Below are 24311 nucleotides of genomic sequence, written 5' to 3'. Positions count from 1 at the left end.
TTTACAGACCAACGGACAACACACAACAGTGGATGAGACAAGTAGGTCAGGATGAGATGGGGGAGATAGAGTAACACAAATAATAGAATGTGTGCAATTCTCAGGCAATCAGGAGCAGCAATCATAATGCCACCTGCCCATTATCATGGGGGAACTCTATCCAGGGAAGCAGTGACTCTGAAAAAGACCTGCGGGGGTCATGGTAGACAATCTGTTGAAAATGAGCTCCCAGTGAGATGCTGTAGCCAAAAGAGAAAGTTAAGGGGGTGACTTGATGACAGACTGTAAGTACCTACATGATGATCAGAAATTTGACAATAGATGGTTTTCAATCTCACTCACAAAGGCTGGAAGTTGAAGCTAGACAAACTCAGGCTAGAAATAAGGAGCATATTTTTACCAGTGAGGGTAATTAACCACTGGAACAACTCACTAAGAATTCACCATTAATGGAAATCTTTAAATTAAGACTGGATGCTTTTCTAACAGATCTGCTCTAGTTCAACCTGGAATTAATTCAGGGAAGTTCTATGGCCTGTGTTATACAGGAGGTCAAACTAGATGATCACAATGGTTCCTTCTGGCCTTGGAATCTAAGAATCAGATTGTATTTTAGTGTGTCCATTATGGAAGAGATGATTTCTGAGGAGGGTGTTGGAGGAGGGTCAGATGGTAGCTTCATGGATTTTGACTGGGAACTTTTCCGTATGTATGGAGCAGCATGGGAGAAAACACAGAAGTGTTTGTCAGAGTCATGGGGAACTGGGCTATCAAGGGTGGCATCAATGAGAAAGGCAAGAGTCAACCTTACTGTAAGATAAAAGGTTGGCCAGGCAGGACAGACCTAGGTTGGGAAGGGCTTTGTGAGATGCAGCAAGAAGTTTGGAGTCTGATTGTAGTGGAAGAGGGTCAGCCAGAGGAAGGGGTGACAATCAGAGTGACGAGCCTGGAAGATTATTTTAGCAGCAGCATTTGAGGGGATTTGAGGGGAGTGAGGCTACAGACATTAAGGGTAAAGGAGGAGGAGATTGCAGTAGCTGAGATGTGAGATGATCTGAGCTTGGACAAGAGTTTGGGCAGTGTGGGCACAGAAGAGAGATCAGCTTTTAAAGATGTTGTGCAGGAGGGAGCAGCAAGATTTAGACATAATTTGGACATATGGACAAAAGGAAAGTGTTGAGTTAAAAGATGATACCAAGGCTGAATGACAAGGAGAATGGTGGTACTGTCCAATTCATAGAGAAAGGTTGGGGAGAAGAGCAAGGGGAGAAGATGGAAGGAAGAGGGCACAAGAGGAAAAAGAAAATGTATAGAAGAGGGTAGGCTAGAGCCATAGGATAGAAGTGACTGGTCATGATAAGTAATCGGTTACATACAACAAGCCGTTACATTGTGAGTACATGAAACAAGAAATGAGACCTATGATGATTCAATTCTGGAGCAGATAAATCCAGCAGAAAAAAGCAATGGAGGAAGGATTCAATATGTAAATAATCAGTCAGTGACATGGACGGTCAAATAGGGAGTAGTCAGTAGAACCCAGTGCAGAGGGCACTTGAGCTGCCCAATGAGTACCGCTGAGGGAAAATGTTTCTGACAGCCATGCGCTGGGCACACAGACTTCAATAGTGGACTGGACATGTGCAATCGTTCGAAGAACAATTAGTTTTTTAAAACAAATATTTAGGATTAATAGTCATTTTGCCATTATTTTTCATAATGGAAAGTTTGTGATTTTTTTCTTCAGCCTTTCTTGACAAAGGAGATGTCTCCATCTCCCATTTTTCTTGACAGGAATGGTTGAAAAAGCACTAATAAATTTTTCAGGAATTTTTCAAAGGTTTGAAAAATGTCAAAATTTCATTAACATTTTTTGATAATCAAAAAATTCCAACCAGCTCTAAAGCTGTTTGAAAACCCAAAATGTTTTACTAAATATTTTTTGTTAATTTTTCATTGAAAACTGAATTTGACAAAAACGTCTGACAAAAATGCAATATTTAGGAAAATTCTACCAGCTCTAGTTCTTAATAAAAGTGAGACCAAAGGGCTGCACACAGTTAAGATGTCCTGTTTCCAAATGCATACTGCCTCCAATTGTTACCAACAGGCGTGAAGCCAGCCTGTCTGGATGGAAGATTATGGTCCCTTCTTGGGAGGCTGAGAGGAGCATTGTGAGGAGCAGATACCCTGAGAGAGTGGACATTCTTTCTAAGGGCAGTGTGTGGCCTCGATCCCATTGAGAACAACAGGAGTAGTAGCCATCTTTAAAGCTCTCCGTGGAATTTTATGGAGTAGAACATTATTCTTCAACCTCTGCTGAAGGGGAAATTTCAGTCATGAAGAATAATGGCAAACAATGTCCATTAATCCTAAACATTTTTCAGTGGAGCTTATGCACAAGATTTCAGTGAGTTTTAACTACATAGGAAGTTTGAAGACTCTAAACCGTTCGTTTAAGACCAAACCAATCAAACCAGTTAAGAGATTTAATTTTAAAATTCTCTGAATAGTCATTCTGTACTTAACAAGATGACACTCTATTTTTCATAAATATAAAAGATGCTGGCTTTAAGTGCAAAACTCAACTCAATCTTAACTATGGAGTGTCAGCAAAGCCTCCATAATACGTTGTTATCTCCATATAGATTCCTATCATGGCATCCATCATGGCAGCATCTCAGTACCATTGGTGTGTTCTTGTACAGTAGTTGCTAGGTTATTACTTGGGAAAAAAAGTGGGAGGAAGATCCATTACTTGGGACATTTAAAACCAGATTAGATGAAATACTGGAGAACAGACTGCATTACCATCTGGAAGATGAACTAGATGTGTCCTAGTAGAACCATTTCTAGTTAACAAATTTCGACTAAACAAAAATATTTAAAGATCTCTAAAATTTGAAAACATGCTGAATCTGGCTTTGAATTAAAAGTCACTCCACTAAACAAACATTCTGCAGACATAATACAGAAAAAATATCCAATAACCATGTGGTGGATATTTGTACCATGCCATATTTTCCCATTCACAGTCCCCCATCTTGGTCATTGCAACATGCAGGCAGAGTAGATTCTGCAAGAACAATGTCCTGGCACTTGGTCATGTAAAACATGTTGATTCAGTGCAGCTAAAATTAAATGATCTCCTTACAAATGGAATTTGTTTAGAGGTGATAACCTCTCCTTTTCCCTGGCAGTTTGTGTTCTGACTAGAGATATAAGAAATCAAACTGAGGTTTTAAGAATAATAAGCTTACACTTCTGTCATTGGGGGACTTTTGCTATGGTTTCTCTGGACTGGAATGGGAAAACCACGGAACTCCAAAATAAAAACCAAAAAGAGGAAAACACTGTGATGATCTCGAAATTGAAGTGTTAATCCAATCTATTATTTTAGGCACTGGGTAATCATACAGTACGTGACACTGCCCCAGGCTATTTTATGGGAATATGCATAAAGAGAAGTTTGCTTACTTCAGAGTTTCAGCAAGGAAAAAGCTCTGTTGTACATCATCATATGCAGGAGATGAGGAATAGACATCCTTGACTCCCGAAAATCCACCACTGACTCGGCAGTATTTGTCAATAGCCTGTAGAGAAGAAGTAAGAACAGAAGAGGCATATTTTACCTGCACTTTAATATTTGAAAAGATACGCAAAGCAAGGATTGACCAATACTGACCAGAGTACACAGCAACATACTCTGCTAATGGTATTGAGAATTACAGCTGAAATAATGGGCGAAGGACAGTCATATCACTGCACTTTGTAGACAGGAGAGCTGGAGGAGTTTTAGAAACTTTGAGATAGTTTGTCATGGGCTCATGCAGAAGGTTATTAAGAGGGGGCACAAAGGATTGTATACATCACTGGGGGCTGTCTGCTGACCCATACAGGCTCCTCCACCTCCCTTTGGACTCCCACGTGATCTCTTCCTTTCCTACTTAAACTGAATTTTGACCCCAGCTGCACTGGTCTGAGCTGTCCCAGCAGGGTTCCTGGTCTTTGAAATGGTGCAATCCAGATTCCTGAGCACACAAATACTAAGAGGAATCCTAGAATCATAGAAGATTAGGGTTGTAAGAGACCTCAGGAGATCATCTAGTCCAATCCCCTGCTCAAAGCAGGACCAACCTCAACTAAATCATCCCAGCCAGGGCTTTGTGGGAGTGGCTGGATCCCAAATCCTCAAACCCTTGCATGTCACCCAAACTTGCCCACAGGTCAGCACCTAGCTCTCTCTACTTACTGCTGCAAAAAGCACAAAGGAAGAAAGAAGGAGTGCAAAGAACACATTAGCTGCTCAAAACACCCCTTGTATGAGCCTCGTTATTCTACTCACATCCTCATACTTTTGGCACATGAGAATAACAGCTATTAAAACCAGGTCCAAAGAAATTATTCTGCAATGATTCACAGATTAGTTGGGTTTCCCTGCTGACTTGGTGGTGCCTCCTCAGCAGACATCAGCTATTCGAATAGGCTCGTGCAGGGAAGGAGAAGGCACAAAGATTAGAGAAAGTGTTTGGCTTCAGATGCCTGTCATTATCAAACTACAGAACACAGCTACCTGTAGTTCAGTTATCTGTGATTTGGCCCATTAATCTGTATGAGTCTTTTCTCTACAGGCTATTGTAGGCCCGGTTTTCTGCTAATTCTAATTTCTGTTCGTTATGCTCAACAGAAGCTGAGAGGAGTTGAAGCAGGGGAACAAATGCAGTGTAGAAACAGATGTCTCTATACACAAAGAAAATGAATTCTGACTAAATGAGCTACTCACAATCTATGCTTCAACCTTGGAGGGCTGGAAACAAAAGAGATTCTCCACTGGAAATGTATGTTTGTGAATATCTGCAGATGCAATCAGGGAAACTAGCAGGGGAAGTTAACGTGGTTTCCCCTAAAACTGTAGGACTGCAGGTTAAAATTGTCCATATCTATGACACAAAATCCAGCAGTATCAATCAAATAGTCAAAGTGTGTGGCATATAAAAGTCTAGGACTATTATAAAGAAACTTTAATTCATTCGGACTCTTAAAAATGAGGGTAGATGAGAAGGTGGGGAATGGGAACACCAGGTCTCAGCATGACTGTCCTATCTTTAACATAGTCACCTGGCCACAATGCATGCCAGCATCTGTACTTTCTTCAGGAAGCACCTCTATTCAAGAGCATAGCAGCCACTGAAGACTTTTGGAGGCTGGACTTTTGGAGGTCATGCTGTCTGTTCCTGACAGATTTTAATTTCCAACAGCTATTATAAATGCTGATAGCAACATAAATACTATAGGTTAAAAACAATACTTTGCTTTTACAAAGTATGTTACAAACATTAGCTAATTAATTCACACAAGACCACTATGTGGTAGGCATTAAAGGGCAAAAAAATTCATGAATGAAGAGATAAGGTTTCCCAGTGATGGTTTGTGACTTTCCAGAACGTCAAGTTCAGCAAAATTCAGACTTCTGAAAACCAGGTAATACACAGTTAAGGTAAATGCCTACACAAACTTAACTTTGCCTCCTGCAAGTGGACAATAGCCACTGAGAATTATCTGTATGCACTCAGCTTCATTCCCTCTTAGGTGTAGCTGTACTGAATTTCTGGAGCAACTTGAAAGGGCAGTTCATGTGATATGAGATCTGGGAATTAATTAGAGAAGCATCACAGAGCTGTGACAGTGATATGCAGAGATCTGGGTCTGAGTCCCCTCATGTGTTATTAAAGTAAGTATGTACATGTGTACCTTGAGGTTCCAGTTGGCATCACTTCAATACATAATTGTGTACGTTGTATCGGACTGGGCAACAAAATGGCAGACGAAATTCTATGTTGATAAATGCAAAATAATGCACATTGGGAAACAATCCCAATTATACATACAAAATAAGGGGGTATAAATTAGCTGTCACCACTTAAGAAAGAGATCTTGGGAGTCACTGTGGATAGTTCCCTGAAAACATCTGCTCAGTTGCAGCAAAAGTCAAAGCAAACAGAATGTTAGGAACCATTAGGAAAGGGACGGATAATAAGACAGAAAATATCTTATTGCCTCCATATAAATCCATGATACACCCACATCTTCAATACCGTGTGCAGTTCTGGTCATCCCATCTCAAAAAAATATAATTGGAAAAAGTACAGAAAAGGGCAACAAAAATGATTAGGGGTATGGAACAGCTTCCGTATGAGGAGAGAGATTAAAAAGACTGGAACTGTTCAGCTTGGAAAAGAGACAACTAGGTGGGGATATGATAGAGGTCTATCAAATCATGAATGGTGTGGAGAAAGTGAATAAGGAAGTGTTATTTACCCCTTTACATAACACACGAAACAGGGGTCACCCAATGAAATTAATAGGCAGCAGGTTTAGAACTAAGACAAGTACTGCTTCACACAACACACAGTCAACCCATTGTTCTTATTGCCAGAGGACATTGTGAAGGCCAAAAGTAGAACTGGGTTAAAAAAAGAATGAGGTAAATTCCTGGAGGATAGATCCATCACTAGCTGTTTCCCAAGATGGCCAGCGACACAACCCTATGCTCTGGGTGTCCCTAAACCTCTGACTGTTAGAAGCTGGGCCTGGACAACAGGGGACGATCTCTTGATGATTGCCTGTCCTGCTCACTACTTGTGAAGCATGTGGCACTGGCCACTGTCAGAAGACAGGATACGGGGCTAGATAAACCATTGGTCTGTCCCAGTATGGCCGTTCTTACGTTCAGTAGCAGGGCACTGCGGTGGTCCTCCCTGGTACTGTTATGGTGGTTGCAGGGCATTGCTCCAAAAGGACAGTTTTAAGGTTGTGTGGGTATTTAACTTAACTCTTGTTTCCTGTTTTTCAGAAGTTTGATCTTTGCTGAACTCATCATTCTGCAAGGGCACAGGCTATCACCAGGCAACCTTAACGCTGAATTAACAAAGACTTTGCCATTTAATTTTTTAGGTTTTTTAAACCGAAAAAGAAATGTTAGTTTGTAGGAGTTAGTGATCATTTAGACTGGTGTAGTTCTCACCTAGGTTTGCAGTTGATATTCTACTGCAGCTAGGTACTAATCAAAAGACCTAGCTTTTATATAGTGCTTTTCATCAGTAGATCTTAAAGAACTTTACAACATTATCCTCACTTTTCATATGGGAAACCAAGGCACAGAGAGATGAAGTGACTTGCCAAGGTCACCCAGCAGGCCAGTGGCAGAGCTAGGAATAGTCCCAGTTCAACAGTCTTTCCACTAGGTCACACAATTACTATGTGATTCCATTTTGCTATAGTGGAATAGGGATAATGGTCATACTTTGAAATGTTTGCAATGTGTAGTTACTAAAAGGGCCAGTGAGAGAAATCTCGATGGTCTGTGTTCTAAAACCTTGACAATTTTATTATATAGACAAAGTGAGGGAGGTAATATCTTTTATAGGACCAACTTCTGTTGGTGAGAGAGACAAGACTTTGAGTTTACAGGTTTGACTGGTATGGGGGTTCTTGAACCCAGATTTTCTGTGTCCAATGCCATTCCCACAGATTGTTCTAAGAGGTGGAGCTTGAGCTTCACATCCCATAATTTTCTGGTTTTAGTGGAGAACAAAAGCACCTGCTTGGAAAGTGCGGTTCATCCAGGCAGAAAAGGCACCTGCTGTGCCCATCTTTAAGCAGGATTAGTTTGTATGATGGGTAGGGATTGAAGCCCACTGTTTTTGAGTCTGTCATCTTATGATCCTATATGTGAGGGGTGGGGTCTGTTTTGAGGGTGGAAGTTGTTCAGGGAGGTCTGATTGAAGGATTTCAATCCGGACAAGGATTATTGAGTCCAAAAGGTTGAAGGTAAAGGGATGAAGATTGGTTTGAAGAATTTCAGAAGTTTAGATTAAGATAGATCATGATAGAGTTGCTAGCAGATAGGACACTGCTAGGTTCCATCTCACTGCCATGGGTGGTAAGAGGGAACTGAGGGATAGTCATGGCTGCCCACTCTTTATGTCCTTGTATGGGAGCCAATGCAGCCCCAAAGGACACTGTTAGCAAAAAGAATCCAGTCACATGCATAAAATGCATGTGCCCCTACAGTGGGATCCATGCTGACACATATTTGAAGAGCATGTGAAGACGCTGCCCTGAAAACTGTGGAAGGAGCTCAAGGAAGAGCTTGGTGTCCTCTCACACAAAGAGGCACAGGAAAACACTGGGGGTTAAAGCCTCCAAAGCTTGTCTCAGAGAAACCTTTACTGGGACTGGGATTCTGCCTGGGCGTCATGGCTACTGGGCTCTATTGCCAACTCTGCCACTCACTTGTTGTGTAACCTTGAGCAGATCACCTCTCTATAACATCCATTTCTCCATCTGTTATACAGGAAAGATAATAATAATCACCACCACCAACATAACCAATCTATCTTACAGGGGCTGGTGATGACTAATAAATTATTGTTTGGAAAGTGTTTGGGATGAAAAGAGCTACAGAAGAACAAAGCAGAATAATTCTATTGACTGAGCCAATCAGCAGTTACCTGTGCTGCTTCCCAGCCCCACTGCCTGTACTTGGGATCATGTGTAAATCTCCACATATACCAGTAGGTCTCGATCACCTCTGGTCTTAGAATGTAATATTTTTCATTCTGCCGCACTGCCACTGCCTCTAGGCCACCATCAAATTTGAATGCTTCAGGACCCAGCTTTAATGCTGCAGAGAGAAGAGAAAAGAAAACAGGAATACTTTATTCCTTTCCAGTCTTTGGGAGAGGGAGTTACACAAAGCATGCAAAAAAATCTGAAACAAAATCTAGCTTTTCTTTGAATAGTCTCATAAATATTTCCTATTGTTGAGGCTTCTAATATTTCTAATGAATAATGTATTTGATCCCTGTGTTAAATCTACTTATCTTGACAGGAGAATAGTAGTCCCCTTAGAAACTAATAAAACACTAAGAATATAAGCATTTTAACACATTCAGTTATAAGGTAAAATTAAACTGAGACAGATTGGTTCTTGCTATACATAAGGAAAAGAGAAAATGGTCAGGAACATTTTTAACATTCTATTGATTTAATATGGCAGGATGAGAAAAGGCCTGAGAAGGTGAATTAGGAATCATCATCGCAGATAGTCTGTATTTCCATCTAGGCCAGAGGTGGACAACCTGCTCCATCTATGCCTCAGTTACAGAAACTGCATTACCTGAGCAGGAAGGATACAGAGGCCTGGTCTACACTAGGCGTTTAAACTGATTTTAGCAGCGTTAATCCGATTTAACGCTGTACCCGTCCACACAATGAGGCCCTTTATATCGATATAAAGGGCTGTTTAATTCGGTTTCTGTACTCCTCCCCAATGAGAGTAGCGCTAAAATCGGTATTACCATATCGGATTAGGTTAGTGTGGCTGCAAATCGACGGTATTGGCCTCTGGGCGGTATCCCACAGTGCTCCACTGTGACCGCTCTGGACAGCAATCCAAACTCGGATGCACTGGCCAGGTAGACAGGAAAAGCCCCGCGAACTTTTGAATTTCATTTCCTGTTTGCCCAGCGTGGAGCTCTGATCAGCACAGGTGGCGATGCAGTCCCAAATCCAAAAAGAGCTCCGGCATGGACTGTACGGGAGATACTGGATCTGATCGCTGTAGGGGGAGACAAATCTGTTCTATCAGAGCTCCGTTACAGAAGATGAAATGCCAAAGCATTTTAAAAAAATCTCCAGGCTATGATACAGAGTCCACAGCACAGGGCTGCGTGACATGCATAACGGAAAGCCAAAGAATCAAATGGACGCTCATGGAGGAAGGGAGGGAGTACTGAGGACTCCAGCTATCCCACAGTCCCCCCAGTCTCCGAAAATCATTTGCATTCTTGGCTGAGCTCCCAATGCCTGTAGGGTCAAACACATTGTCCAGGGTGGTTCAGGGTCTATCTCGTCAATTTACCCCACCTCCCCCTCCGTGACAGAAAAGGGGAAAAAATCGTTTCTTGACTTTTTTATATGTCACCCTATGTATACTGCATGCTGCTGGTAGACACGGTGCTGCAGCAGTAAACAGTAGCATCCTCTCTCCACCCCTCCCCGGTGGCAGATGGTACAGTGCAGAAGGACTGGTAGCTGTCCTCGTCATGAGCCCATGAGTGCCCCTGGCTGGCCTCAGCTGGGGGCGCCTGGGTAAAAATAGGAATGATTCCCAGTCATTCTCAGTAGATGGTACAGAATGGCTGGTAACCGTCCTCATCATAGCAACTGGGGGCTGAGCTCCATCAGCCCCCTCCCTTTCACGTGTAAAGAAAAGTTTCTGTACTGCCTGGACTATCATAGCGGTGGAATGCTGGGCTCCTCTCCTCCACATCGCTTAATGCCCTGCCTGGACTATCATAGCGGCGGAATGCTGGGCTCCTCTCCCTCACATCGCTTAATGTCCTGCCTGGACTGTCATAGCAGCTGGAGGCTGCCTCCCCCTCATTTTATCTCACTAACAAGTCAGTGTTCCTTATTCCTGCATTCTTTATTACTTCATCACACAAATGGTGGGGGGGGACACTGCCACGGTAGCCCAGGAAGGTTGGGGAGGGAGGGAAGCAACGTGTGGGGTTGTTGCAGGGGCACCCCCCGTGAATGGCATGCAGCTCATCATTTCTGCGGGATCTGACACGGAGCAGCTGTGCTCTCTGATACCATGGTTCTCTAGTACACTTGCCCCATATTCTAGGCAGGACTGACTCTATTTTTAGATACCATAAAGGAGAGATTGACTCGGGGAGTCATTCCCATTTTTGTCTTTGCGCCTCCGGCCGATCTCAGCCAGGGGCACCCATGACAACAGCAGACGGTACAGAACGACAGATAACCGTCATCTCATTGCCAATTTACAATGGCACAGCAGACGGTACAGAACGACTGATAACCGTCTCTGCTATCATGCAAAGGCAAATGAATGCTGCTGTGTAGCGCTGCAATACCGCGTCTGTTAGCAACATCCAGTAGATATACGGTGACAATAAAAAAAAAGCTGAACGGGCTCCATGGTTGCCGTGCTATGGCATCTCCCAGGGCAATCCAGGGAAAAAAGGCGCGAAATGATTGTCTGCCGTTGCCTTCCCGGAGGAAGGAATCACTCACGAGTGACGACATTTACCCAGAACCACTCGCAACAATGATTTTTGCCCCATCAGGCACTGGGATCTCAACCCAGAATTCCAAGGGGTGGGGGAGACTGCGGGAACTATGGGATAGCTATGGAATAGCTACCCACAGTGCAATGCTCTGGAAATCGACGCTCGCCGCGGACCATGGACGCATACCACTGAATTAATGTGCTTAGCGTGGCCGCGTGCACTCGACTTTATACAATCTGTTTTACAAAACCGGTTTATGTAAAATCGGAATAATCCTGTAGTGTAGATGTACCCAGAGAGTGGTGCTGCAGTGGCCGCTGGAGCTGAGACCAGGGATCTGCTTTCACTTTCTGGAAGAAGAGTAGAGGAGGGAGGGCTGTCTACCTGCACTTGAATCAAGGAGGCACATGGAATGCAGCACACTCTTATAATACATGAGATGGCCCCAGTGTCAGTCTGGCTGGACTTTTAATGCCTCTTTCATGAACTCTTCCAGGAGTTTGAAATATTGCTTCTGCTCAAGGCAGGGCAGAGGAGGAAAGACAAATTAAACTGCGTATCCTGTTGGACAGCATCCTTCTTCCATGCAAAGAAAGGTCTAGTATGGGGGTCCATCATGGATATTTTACTATAGTCTAACACAGTGCTCAACTCCAGATGTTTTATCTAGGTATCTGGGAGATAGAGGGGCCTCGTTCTAGGCAGTGGGGGCAGAGAATGATTTTGGAAACACACAAGAGTGCAGAGTTAAACTATAACAGGACTGGCTCCTAAAGAGACTTTAGCCAAGTGAAGGTAATATCCATGGGAGCTGTGGGTGTTCAACACTGTCAAAATTAGGGAACTTATTCACGTGCTTAAGTATGGATTTAGGAACCTAACTCTAGAGACTTTAGTCCTAATTTTGTCCTTTATTTTTATATATGTTTCATTATAAAACTACAGCTAGCCTAGAAACTAACTAGCTAGTGAAAAGGAAAGAAAGAGTCAGAAAACCAGTGTTGCTTTCTAACCTCTAATATAAAAACTGAGGAAGAGACCCTCAGTAGTTTGTAGCTGCAGAACCAGTCCATCAGTATATAGTGTCATTTTACATTTCCTAGGAGAACAACTATCACATCCCTCCCACATTTCCTTTGTCTGTTTGTCTGATTATAGCCAGTCGTGGAACAGGGCCAGTACCTGCTCTTACTTGGGCCCTACCTTGTCTGAAGTCGTTTTCATGAATCAGTCACTTATGCAGTTTGTGCTATTGGGAATGCAGGAATTACCACTATGGATAAAACCAACTAATGTAGTATCCAAGACCTTGAAAGTTGCCATCATCAGACACTTCAGGGGAAGGTGCAAGCGTCTTCATAGACTCATAGACTTTAAGGTCAGAAGGGACCATTATGATCATCTAGTCTGATCTTCTGCACAATTAAGGCCACAGAATCTCACCCATCCACTTCTATAACAAACCCCTGACCTATGTCTGAGTTATTGAAGTCCTCAAATTGTGGTTTGAAGACCTCAAGCTGCAGAGAATCCTCCAGCAAGTGACCCGTGCCCCATACTGCTGAGGAAGGCAAAAAACCTTCAGGGCCTCAGCCAATCTGCCCTGGAGGAAAATTCCTTCCTGACCCCAAAAATGGCGATCAGTTAAACCCTGAGCATGTGGGCAAGATTCACCAGCCAGCACCCAGGAAAGAATTCTCTATAGTAACTCAGATCCCAACCCATCTAACATCCCACTGGGCATACTTACCGGCTGATAACCAGTGATCAGTTGCTAAATTAATTGCCAAAATTAGGTTATCCCATCATACCATCCTCTCCATAAACTTATCAAGCTTAGTCTTAAAGCCAGATATGTCTTTTGCCTCCACTACTCCACTTGGAAGGCTGTTCCAGAACTTCACTCCTCTAGTGGTTAGAAACCTTCATCTAATTTCAAGTCTAAACTTCCTAGTGTCCAGTTTATATCCCTTTGTTCTTGTGTCCACATTGATACTAAGCTTAAATAATTCCTCTCCCTCCCTGATATTAATCCCTCTGATATATTTATAAAGAGCAAGCATATCCCCCCTCAACCTTCTTTTGGTTAGGCTAAACAAGCCAAGCTCTTTCAGTCTCCTTTCATATGACAGGTTTTCCATTCCTCGGATCATCCTAGTAGCCCGTCTCTGAACCTGTTCCAGTTTGAATTCATCCTTCTTAAACACTGGAGACCAGAACTGCACACAGTATTCCAGATGAGGTCTCACCAGTGCCTTGTATAACAGTACTAACACGTCTTTATCTTTGCTGGAAATACCTCACCTGAAGCATCCTAAAACTGCATTAGCTTTTTTAACGGCCATATCACATTGGCGGCTCATAGTCATCCTGTGATCAACCAATACTCCGAGGTCCTTCATGGACAACTGTAGAATAAACAGCCCACAGACAGTTTCTAAACTCTGTCAGTTAATGGCTGGGGTATGTTCTTAAGCATAAAGGTCTATGTCCTTTATTAAATGAAACCCCTATATAATACAAATCTGGGTGTTCTCAGTATCCATATGTGTCTATCCCTTTTTGGAATCTTGCTAAGCTCTTAATTTCTATAGTATCCTTGTGACAGTGCATTCTGCAGGTTGATTGATCAGGTTTTAGTTTGTTGCATTTCCAATTTCATTGACTGTCCTCGTGTGTCATGTGATTGGGTAAAAAGGAGTGGTCAAAATACCCTCTCTTCACAATGCCATTTTTTTTATGTACCTCTATCATGTCCCTTATTAGTCTCACTATACTACATAGAACAATATTATACCCTAAATCACACTGGCATAAATCTGGATTAACATCACTAAAGTCAACAGAGCTACTTTAGCTTAACAGTAGCGTAACAATAGAGATTGGCCTCCAAAGTTTTCACTCATCACATAGAAATTTCTCTAGGCTCCATACCATTTTTGTTGCCGAAATCAAGATTGCCTTTTTTTACATGTATCTTTGATGAGATGGAGTGACAGGAAATGAACACAGTATTGCAGACGACGGTGTCCTGTGATTTATATGATGACATTATTATAGGGGAAGCTGGCAGTGACCCATACACCCCTTTAGATTCCATAACACTTTCTATTATAAAGGATTCTTGCCATAATTTCTTTGAGAAATTCTCACCCCTCCATCGTTTGTAACAGCCTTTGATATTTGGCAGGGGAATGTCCTCAGGGTACAGAAAGGAAATTTCTCATGAAAATTCCATTCAACTTTTGCTGAGAAATGTCAAAAGAATAGAATGCAATTTCTCTTCTCTCACATACATTCCCCAAAGCAGTCGCAGCTGCCCTGAGAATACCTGGAAGCTGCCAATGCAGCTGTAGGAAGGGTGTGATGAAGAACTGGTTGGGCTGGGCTCCCCTCACCCAGACCCAGCACATGACCTTAATATGCCCCCTCTGGGCGTACTTCATAGTACAAGAGCTCCCCCAGCTTCCACAGTGGGAAAGAGCTAGAGATTTTGGCCAGGCCAGGCCAGGCCAGATGCTCTGCCACTGACCACAGCACCTGGACCTAGAGGTTCATTCCCCACTCTGGTATAACAGCTTCCTCCTGCCCTCACTAACAATTAGTCCTGTACTCAAGTGGTAACAGTTTGTGCAGCAATCCGGAAAATTCAGGACTGAAATCCTAATACTTATTGGGGAGGTTGTTACCTTGCACACTGGATAATTTATCTTAACCTTTAAATACAAAAAATGTTAAATGAACATTATTTAGATTGCAATGTTAAGCACTTGAAAGTTAGGAAATGCTGAATTGATGGTTGCTCAAACAACCTCGTTCTACCTCCTTTTGCCCATACATTATGATACAACCTTTAAATATGTAATCACATGCTATTTTTTCCATAGGACCTTTGCATCATTCAGTTCACAGGACGGATGAATGAGGAATAGAGGTTGCACAAACAACCATAAATCTGGCATTTCACAAGTTCTGAGTGCTTGAATTTATAAAATATTCTTTTACTGTAGCTTTTTTCTATGTAATATTATTTAAAACATTACTATCTATCCCCTTTCTTATATAGCCTGACCTTTTATTTGCTTTTCTAACTGCTGCTGCACATTGAACAGATTCATTGAGTTGTCCAGGTTTTTCTGTCCTGAGTTGCTACTATTCATTTAGAACCCAATAAGATGAAATTACTTCTTCCAACATGTATTACTTTGCATGTGTCAGCAGTGAATTTCATCTGCCACTATGTTGCCTATTCCCACCAGAGCTTCTCACAATCTTTTCTAGCCTTCACTACCTTGAATTATTTTGTATCACCTGTAAATTTGGCACCCATCATTCACCTTTTTCCAAGGGAGTTTAAACACTAATCCTGATCTTTGGGGCACCATCCACTTTTGCCATGATGAAAATTCGACCAATTATCTGTATTCTTTGTTTTCTGTCTCTTAGCTAGTTTCTAATCCATTACAATAATTTAAGTAGTCATGTGGTGAGATAAAGCTTTCTCTATAGCTTATTTGTGAGGAACTTTGAGAAAGGCTTTTTGAAAGTCCATTTCTCCTTTATCCACAATTTTACTGACACACTCAAAGAGCTCAATGATACGAGAAGCATAACTTTCTTTTACAGAAGCTGTTTTGGTTTGTCCGCGTCATATCAAGAAGACCTTCGTATTTTAGAACTGATGATGGCCTCAGTAAATCCTGATCTAAATATCATGGAGTCCAGTGTGTTCTATCAAAATACTTTCCTGATCCAGAAAATCGGACTACATCACCATTGTCACCTTTGTCCGGCTTGTCCTCGTCAGTCCTTCCATGAACACAAGTTGACACCACACCATTCTGTTTTGTTGCGAGCACGTTCTTTCCATTTCTGGCCAAAGAGTTTCGTCATGGGATCGGCCCAGCGCATTTTTGGTCTGCCCAGTGGTCACTTGTGGTCTCTGGGGATCCAGTCATTGATGCAGATTGTCCACCTATTGTCTTGCCTGCAGACTACATGATCCGCCCATCTTCGCTTTGCTTCATACATTGCCTGCACTACATCGGTCACCTCTGTACGCCTTCTGATCTCATTTGGCATATGATTCATGGAGCAATATCTTACACATTCGCCTTTCCATTGCTTTCTGGGTGACAGTAAATTTTTCTTCCTCTACTTTCATCACTGACCAACTCTCTGCTCCGTATATCATTGCTGGCAGAACAGTGGAGTTAAACAGTTCTTTCATTGTCTTCATGGGCAGTCATAGGTGCCAACTCTGTGGGTGCTCCAGAGCTGGAGCACCCACGGGGAAAAATTAGTGGGTGCTCTGCACCCACCAGCAAACTCCCCTCCCCTCAACTCTACCACCTCCTCCTCCTTCCCCCCACCGAGCACACCTCATCCTGCTCCCCCACCTACTTCACAGCGCTTCCCCCCAGCCGCTGCCAAACAGCTGTTTGGCCATTCTTGGCGGCGGGGGGAGAGAAAGGGGAATGTGGTGTGCTCAGGGGAGGAGGTGGGGAAGAGGCGGGGCCTGGGCAGGGATTTGGGAAAGGAGGTGGAATGGGGCAGGGACGGGCTGGAGTTGGGGCGAGGACTTTGGGGAAGGGGTTGGAATGGGGGCGGGGGTGGAGGGGGGTTGAGCGCCCACCGGCGTGAGCAGAAGTCAGCACCTATGTGGGCAGTTCATCATCCGTTAGAGACGTCTTTATTTTGTTGAAACTTGCCCACCCCGCCTTTTGCCTCCTACTGCATTCCCCTTTGAATAAGTTGTCTCTGCTCAGCTGCTGACCCAGGTAAATATATTTGTCAACCACCTCAATTTCTTTCCTGTTTACCGTGATAATTCCTTCTGCACAATGCTCATTCTGCATCCACTTTGACTACATCACCCCACATAAAAATGGACAAATACAAAAAAGTAGGGTGGGACATCAGAAGTGAAAATGTCTGAGTCTTATAACCACACTGAAGGGGATGTCAACAGTAAAAAGTTGAGGGGACATGAATTCAAATGAGAAGATAAAAACTGAACTGCAACCTCCTTGTGGCTGGAATAGGAAAGGGTTTTTTTTCTTGTGTCCCTTGCTGGCAATATAGCTTATGTATAGTAGTTGACGGCATGTGGATATAAACTCAAGACATCTTCATTCTGGAGAAAACTTTAACTAAAATGAACCTCAGACACAAAGAAATCAAGAATAAAAGCAGCAGACTGATCCTCAGCTCCCCAAACTGTGCGAAGGCTTGCCCTTTAAAGTCAAACATTTTAAAGAATTTTATCACTGATTCTTTTAATGAAGTTAAATATAATGACGCTGAAGAATGCTTATGCAATATTACTTCAGCATGTTTTTCTATTCCTTTGATTTGGATGAATTTTGTGTAAATGAAACTTAACCAGGAATGGAGCTCTAGATTCACCCAAAGATGGAAACAGTGGCAAACGCATTGCAAGCCATAGTACAGTGATTTGCAAATACCCCCAGCCTTGACCTTGAACTACCAGCTGTACTATACTGGCAACAAAAACAGACTCAGTCTCCAGGTTGCTGGTACCATCTGAAAATGCCTTTGATTGGATCAGTTGATTGTGCTTTATTAAGTGTGTAAGTTCTCTAATGCAAGTGTAGATGAGCGCTTCGTTGCTCATGGTACAAATTCGCTGGAGACCACTCTTTCACACACCAGTGCCCTTTTATTTCCCAGCCTTTTCCCACCACCACATATACACAGCTATCTACAATTCACTACCAGCCAGGTAGCCCCTTAGGGAACAGTTTAATCTTACAGCAGCTGGGAGCAACAGGCCCTCACTCCTCGCTTCCTGTTCGTCCCCTCCTACTTCCTTCCTGCTAGCTTTATAGGCAGGCTCACAGGTGATTGCTCTCAGGTTCCTTTAATGAGCCACACCCTGCCAGTTCCAGCCAGTTCCCCTTGATGGGAGCTATGCTAGCAGGTTCTGAGCTAACGGGCTGGTTCAGTGCCTCTTAAGCCAGCACCTTGTTACAGCAAGCTATCATTCAGGACAGCCAAAACTGTACAGACCACCATACTCTTAACAAATCAATTATAACTGCAAATGAAAATCAAACCAGAGGGTCAGTTACATAATAATTGTACGAAGTGCTGGTTCTGGGGCCCATGCATGCAGTTCTGCACCATCTTTAAGGCGTGGTCTTTTAATACTGAGGGGACACAGTTCAGGGAATACACAACAGGGATTATGTAACTTCTGGTTGCTGGGGTGTTTGCTATAAATAGAGACAGTCTGCCCTTATCAATGAGAGACCCAGGGTCATGGAAAGAGCTAGCTTTACTTGGACTATCTTGGCTGATAAATGTGTCCATCAGTGTTCAATGATATAATGCTACTGAGTTCCAATGCCCCAAAGTCTTCAAGTTTAATTGAATATCCTTTAACATTTCACTGTCTTCATTTTCAAACTGATTCACAATTTCACCAAATTGTTGGAAATGCTGTACAACCTGCATCTGTTTGTGAACTTGCACAGCCAGCAAAAATGTACCAGTGTTCATTTTAGCCAGAGGCAGGAGGGCACAGTCATGACAAATGGGATTTTTGAACCATGGAAAACAGCAATTCACCAATGTGACTTCAAATTGTAACATTTTCACACACATATTCATGTTTCAAGAGGGTGAGGCTGACTGACAGTTATTACTATAAAAATGGCTGGGGTTTTTCTGCAGAGCACATTCTCATTTATTAATTATTTTGCTAAAACTATTTTAAGTTGGTTATAGAAAACACTACCCCATGTACCAATGCTCTCTCAAATGTAGTTTTATCATCTGAATGATCTGCACACAAAACTATATTTAGAAAACAAGTCAGGGATAGACATCGATGACCAAACATAAAAGTCTTAAGGTCTGAGTCTACATTCACTTACACTGGCCGCATAAATCAGGAGTAACTCCAATTAAGTCAAGAAAGTTACACTAGCATAAAAATGATGCGAGTTAGAGGATGGTCAGGCTCATGCATTCAAGACAAATCTCTTGAATAATCCAGCCACCTCTCTTTCCTGTGTATTTCTACTGTGCAGGGTCCTGTTAAACTAAAATAATTAAATTGATAATATCTCTTACTTGTTCTGTCGTATGACTCATGACATGTATGTGCAATCTCAGCTCCAAGTTGCAAATAATGTCCAGCCTTATCATCTCTGGAACCATCTGCTCCAAGTGCAAACATTCCCCCAGCAAAACAGGTGAGGTGGCCCATCTTTCTCTCAAGGTGCCCATTTTTCCATTCCCCAATGTATGTCAGTCCTCCGTTAGACTTTCTGATAAGATGTCTTTCTATCGCCTGCAAGGAGATTGGGATAATCTTTAAATACTGGAAACAGTCAAGATTCTATCTGTTTTTACTGTGCTTTAAACACTATATATTTCTGACCACAGATCTTGTGTTAAAATATTAATGTCATTTTCAAAACAAGAATATTTTCCCTTCTTACCACATTTATCTATGAACACTCTAAAAACACATTCAACATGGCAAACACAAAAATTAACCACAACGTAATTCTATGGTTTAGAAATCAAGCATGTAAAAGTAATGAAATTCCAAAAAATCAAGGGTTCAACAACAAAATTAACTCAGTCACATCTGAAGTACAATTTACTTCTGATACATTTTATGACAGATATCTGCAGGTGCTGAACCCAGGACCTCTTCATTTAAAACCATATGACTCTACTATTGAAAATAAAGGCTTATGACTCATTAGCTAGCAGCAGTAGCAGCCTCACAAACTTCTTTATGGGCACTAGCCACTAGAGCAGGACAAAGACCCACGCTGTGTTAATGTGGGTTACATGGTATTTTTAGTGTTTGTATTTAAGATACTTGAGCTTTATTATAGTTGATTTATTAAAACCAGAACCCCATATATTCTGTAATTTTGTGACTGCAGAATCCCCCCTTTTCTGCCGAACTGTTCTCCAAATTCTCTACATTAATTAAATAAAATTGTCCTAGCCCTTCTGGTTGCAGAAAAACCTCAAAACTGTAAACTGTGTGTAGCTGATGTAATAGTATCTTCCTGAGTCCACAGCTAGCTAGAAACAATAGCTCCTGAGAGATGTGAACAGCTCATTCATCTCAACTGGGCCTCACACACTTCAGGATTTTGCAACCACAAAATCTGTCATTTTCCCACGATGCTACAGAAGTCAGCACTTTTGCAGTGGAATTTGCTATTTTGCTGCAACCTGCCACCAAACATTTAGCTTTCTGTATTCCTGCTCTGCCAGAATCTGCCTGTCGATGCTTTTTGGCCATAAGTGGGAGTAGACTCAATTATAAAGCACACTCCTTGCATTGTTCCATGGAGCCAGGCAGCAGAGGTCAAGGAGCCAGAGCTGGAGTCCAGCTTGTAGCCAGAAAGCCAGAAATGTAGGCTGGTGGATTAGGCTGCCTGGAGAACAGTTCAACCGCCTTGAGACCTGAGAAGATGAGCCAAGGAAGTCAATTACAAGCTCTCCACTTCCCTAGCAAAAATGTGTCTGTCTGTCTGGAAAGCATTATGAGAGCTGAATTTGGCAACCTGGAGAGTAAAAAAACCCAACCTCAATAATAACCATCAAAAATATCAACAAATTTTACACCAGTAACTATTTCAATTTTGAGCCATATAGATGTTTGTAAGGGGGTGGGAAGATGGGAACGAAGGGTATTTTCTGGCAGTAGAATAAATCAACATTTTGGTAGAATTTAGCACTTGTTGCCATGGAATTTGTTCCCATTCTGTTGTGAAGTACATGATACTCTGCTAAAGGTATTTAATTTCTGGGGGTTGACATCTGCAGAATAGATTCTGTTCCCTTTTCCTTCTTCACAATTGCTGCAAGGAGAAGAGTGTCGCAGCCAGACACAAGTGAGAATGTAAAGGTGGCAATGGTGCTCTTTTCCCCACCCAGTGAGAGTTAGGGGAGTGAAGTATGGGTGAACTCAAAGTTAAGCTTAGTTAAAGACTAAAGTCTACTCGAAGGTTAAGGCCTAAACTAAACCACTTAAAGAGTTTAAAGAGCTTAAGGACCAGATTTTCAGAAGTCTTTATGGTCATGCCTCATCTGCTGTCTGCGTGACTATACAAGTGCCCTTTGATTTGGGAAGTAGTCCCTGAACCCTCTGTGATTTGGGAAGTAGAGGCACTGCTTGCCCCTGTTCTCCTGATTGGAAGCAGGATGCCAAGAAGGTGGTACAGAGAGAGTAGGGTCATGGTCCTCCGCACTCTACACTACCCCTCAGAGCTGGGCCAAAATAGAGGGGTCAGCAATCTGCTCTATTCTAATGATGGAGCAGATTTTGCATGTCCGATGCATGTCGAACAAACGCAGAGCTATTGTTCATTACAGGCAGGCCCCCTCCTCAAGGATGTGTTTTAGTATCCACAATTTACTCTTAAATGATTAAGGCGCCTAAGCTCTTAGTTTAGCCACAGTTTCTGAGCCATCTTGAACACTGAAATCAGCTGAGTGCTAAATATGGCCTTAAGAGCTTATTTGTCTTTAGTTCTTAAGCAGCAAATAAGAGCAGTACCAGTTCTAATAATCCGTAGCTTCACTTTTCTCTGAGAACTCAGCTGGAGAGATCCAGTGCACACGAGCCAACATTCTAACTTTGAAAACACAGAACTCATTTTTCTTTACCCACTGCACCACAGGGGTGTTGTGGGGGATTAGTTAATGTCTGTACACAGCTTTGAAAACAAAGTGCTACAAAAATGCTAAATATAAATTACCATCAGTTGGATTTGTTTTTCCTTTCTCAGTGAGAACTATAAAACAAACTAAGTTTCACATTCCTTCCTCCATCCATTTTTAAGTTCTGGGAACACACACAAAAATAACTGGACTATGGAAAGAAAGTGTATTTTGTACTCTACCCCTTCCACTTCAAAAATGATATGAAGAGATTTTGCTCAGATTTTCCAAAACCAAAGTTAGAAACATCACCCTTAAAGGAAGAGTTGAGAAAGTTATGAGCAATTACAAAAGAGTAGGTTGATTGGAAGCTGGAACTTGGTTTTAAAGAGTATGTCTACACTGCAGTGTAAGCCATGGGTTAATGGGAGTCAAGTCAGCAGTCCCTGGGTTTGAGAACCCAGGGCTTGTCTACAATAACTGCCAACCCTAAGTTAAGAATTTTTTAACCCAGGTCTCAAATCAGGGCTCTGACATCCACAATACAGTTGAAACCTGAGTTCAACCAACTGTATTCCACACTTCCTAGCGCCCTCCAGAAATGTGATTGCTTTGTTCGTGGTACAGTGTGGGAAAACTTGATCATCCATGCAACACGTTATGGGAAGTTTGAATGGCCTGCCAGAACATCCTCTAAGTCATCAATTTTGGTAGGTGTGCTTCCAACAATGGAAGCCAAAAAAATGGAGAAGTCACCATTTCAATAACTTCTTTTGTTTGGGCTTTCACCCCTGTATCAGGACGCAGGCAGAGCTTCCATGAGACACTGGTGGGCAGTTCAGTGGTGTTTTCTCACCCACAAAAGGCACCTGACAGAGCTCATAACAGAGCAGGAGGAGGAGGAAGACACAGACATGGCACATGTGAACTGGTTGATGCTGCTCCTGACACTCAGTACAGCTGCTGATGCCCCCTACATAGATGAGCTCTTTGGAGCAGGGCCACAAGCACAGACTGGTGGGATCACATCATCATGCAGACCTGGGATGACAAGCAGTGGGTCCAAAGCTTTTGCATGAAGAAAGCTACATTTCTAGAGCTTTGGGAGCAGCTTGTCCTGACCCTTCAGGGTAAAGACACATGGATGAGGGCAGCCATGCCAATCCAGAAGCAGCTTGCTATAACTGTCTGGAAGCTCGCTACCAGTGCCATCCAGTCTGGTGTTGGAAAGTCAACTGTGGAGGTTTCGGAGGCAATCAGGCATGCAGGGAATCCTAAGGAGGCAGACATAAAAGATATTCCTGAAGTAAATTGCTGGCTTTGAGAGAATGGGGTTTCCAAATTGCACTGGGGCCACAGATGGGACCCATGTGCCCACAGTTTGCCCTCCTCAAGATACAGAAGTACATAAACCACAAAGAGTACTACTCTATCATTACCCTGGCCCCCATGGACCACAACGGCACAGTTATGAATGTCAGTGTTGGCTGCACTGGAAAAGTTCATGATGCCAGGTTTTCCACCAACTGGGAGTCTATGTTCACAGAGAGCCTGGGACACTGTTCCTACCACAGGACATTGTTATAAACAGAGTTACTGTCCCCACTGTTTTTCTGGGGGACCCCATGTACTGCCTTTTGCCTTCTCTTACGAAACATACCCTGACCTCAGAGGCCCTGGCAAAGGGAGGTTTAATTACACTGTGAGCAAGTGTAGAGCAGTGGCTGAATGTGCTTTTGGCTGACTGAATTCTGGCTGGAGATGTCTGAAGACCTATTTGCATTCCAAGTGTCATCAACGCTGTCCACATTATTGTAATGTGCAGTGCTCTTCACAATATTTTTTAAATCAAAGGTGAGCCATTTTCCTACGACAGCTATAGGCTGCTGAATCGGTCAGAAAGTGCACCTATCACAGCTAAAGCTGGATGCATCCAGGCAACAGAAATCATAATTGCTTTGTGCTCCCACATTATGGATTTGCATGGGCCAACAGAACATGGAGAATTGTACCTTTATGTCTGTGCTTGTTTGGTGGAGGCGGGCACTGATTGTTCGTGTGGTAAGGGGGGCTGATTGTCTTGCATTGTGCTTTTGAATGACATGACTGCTTACGGAATGGGGGGAGGGGAACGGTATGTCTTGATGTAAATAACTGATGTATGGATTGATGCTTATAGCTGTATCGAGATGTGAGGTTTGCATACAACCTCCCAGTTGTCCCTGCCCATGTGTTTACCTTTATTATTTGAAATTCACATTATATGATGTGTTGCATGATAACAATAAAATGTATTTATAAAATAAAAACCTTACACATGTATTGGAAAAGTACACTATTAAACCATTGCCTGTCAGGCCAGCTGCCATTAGCGCACCAAAGCACTAGTAACACCAACAGCTTTAAAAGTAAACAAGAACAAAGTGCATAAACAAGTGCAAACAGTTAAACTATGTACAAGACACGCTCCCCTCACTATTGTGTGCCCCCTACTCCTTCCTTCCCTTTTCTCTTCCTTCCACATTTGCCATGCACTTGGTGCCAGGG

General features: G+C 42.6%; 1 protein-coding gene across 1 annotated transcript in view; it reads right to left on the bottom strand.

Annotated features, from left to right (window-relative positions):
* MAN1A2 (mannosidase alpha class 1A member 2) overlaps positions 1 to 24311 on the bottom strand; it is a 310617-nt gene that overhangs the window by 8108 nt on the left and 278198 nt on the right. Inside the window, exons 10-12 of the mRNA XM_050921239.1 lie at positions 19203 to 19422; positions 8514 to 8686; positions 3478 to 3593 (exon numbers count right to left, since the gene is read on the bottom strand). Coding sequence (XP_050777196.1) covers positions 3478 to 3593; positions 8514 to 8686; positions 19203 to 19422 — 509 coding nt within the window. The remainder of the gene's footprint in view (positions 1 to 3477; positions 3594 to 8513; positions 8687 to 19202; positions 19423 to 24311) is intronic.

Source organism: Gopherus flavomarginatus, chromosome 1 (assembly GCF_025201925.1).
Source record: "Gopherus flavomarginatus isolate rGopFla2 chromosome 1, rGopFla2.mat.asm, whole genome shotgun sequence".
In the NCBI taxonomy this organism is placed as follows: domain Eukaryota; kingdom Metazoa; phylum Chordata; order Testudines; family Testudinidae; genus Gopherus; species Gopherus flavomarginatus.
This window is presented reverse-complemented; position numbering and strand designations above follow the sequence as displayed.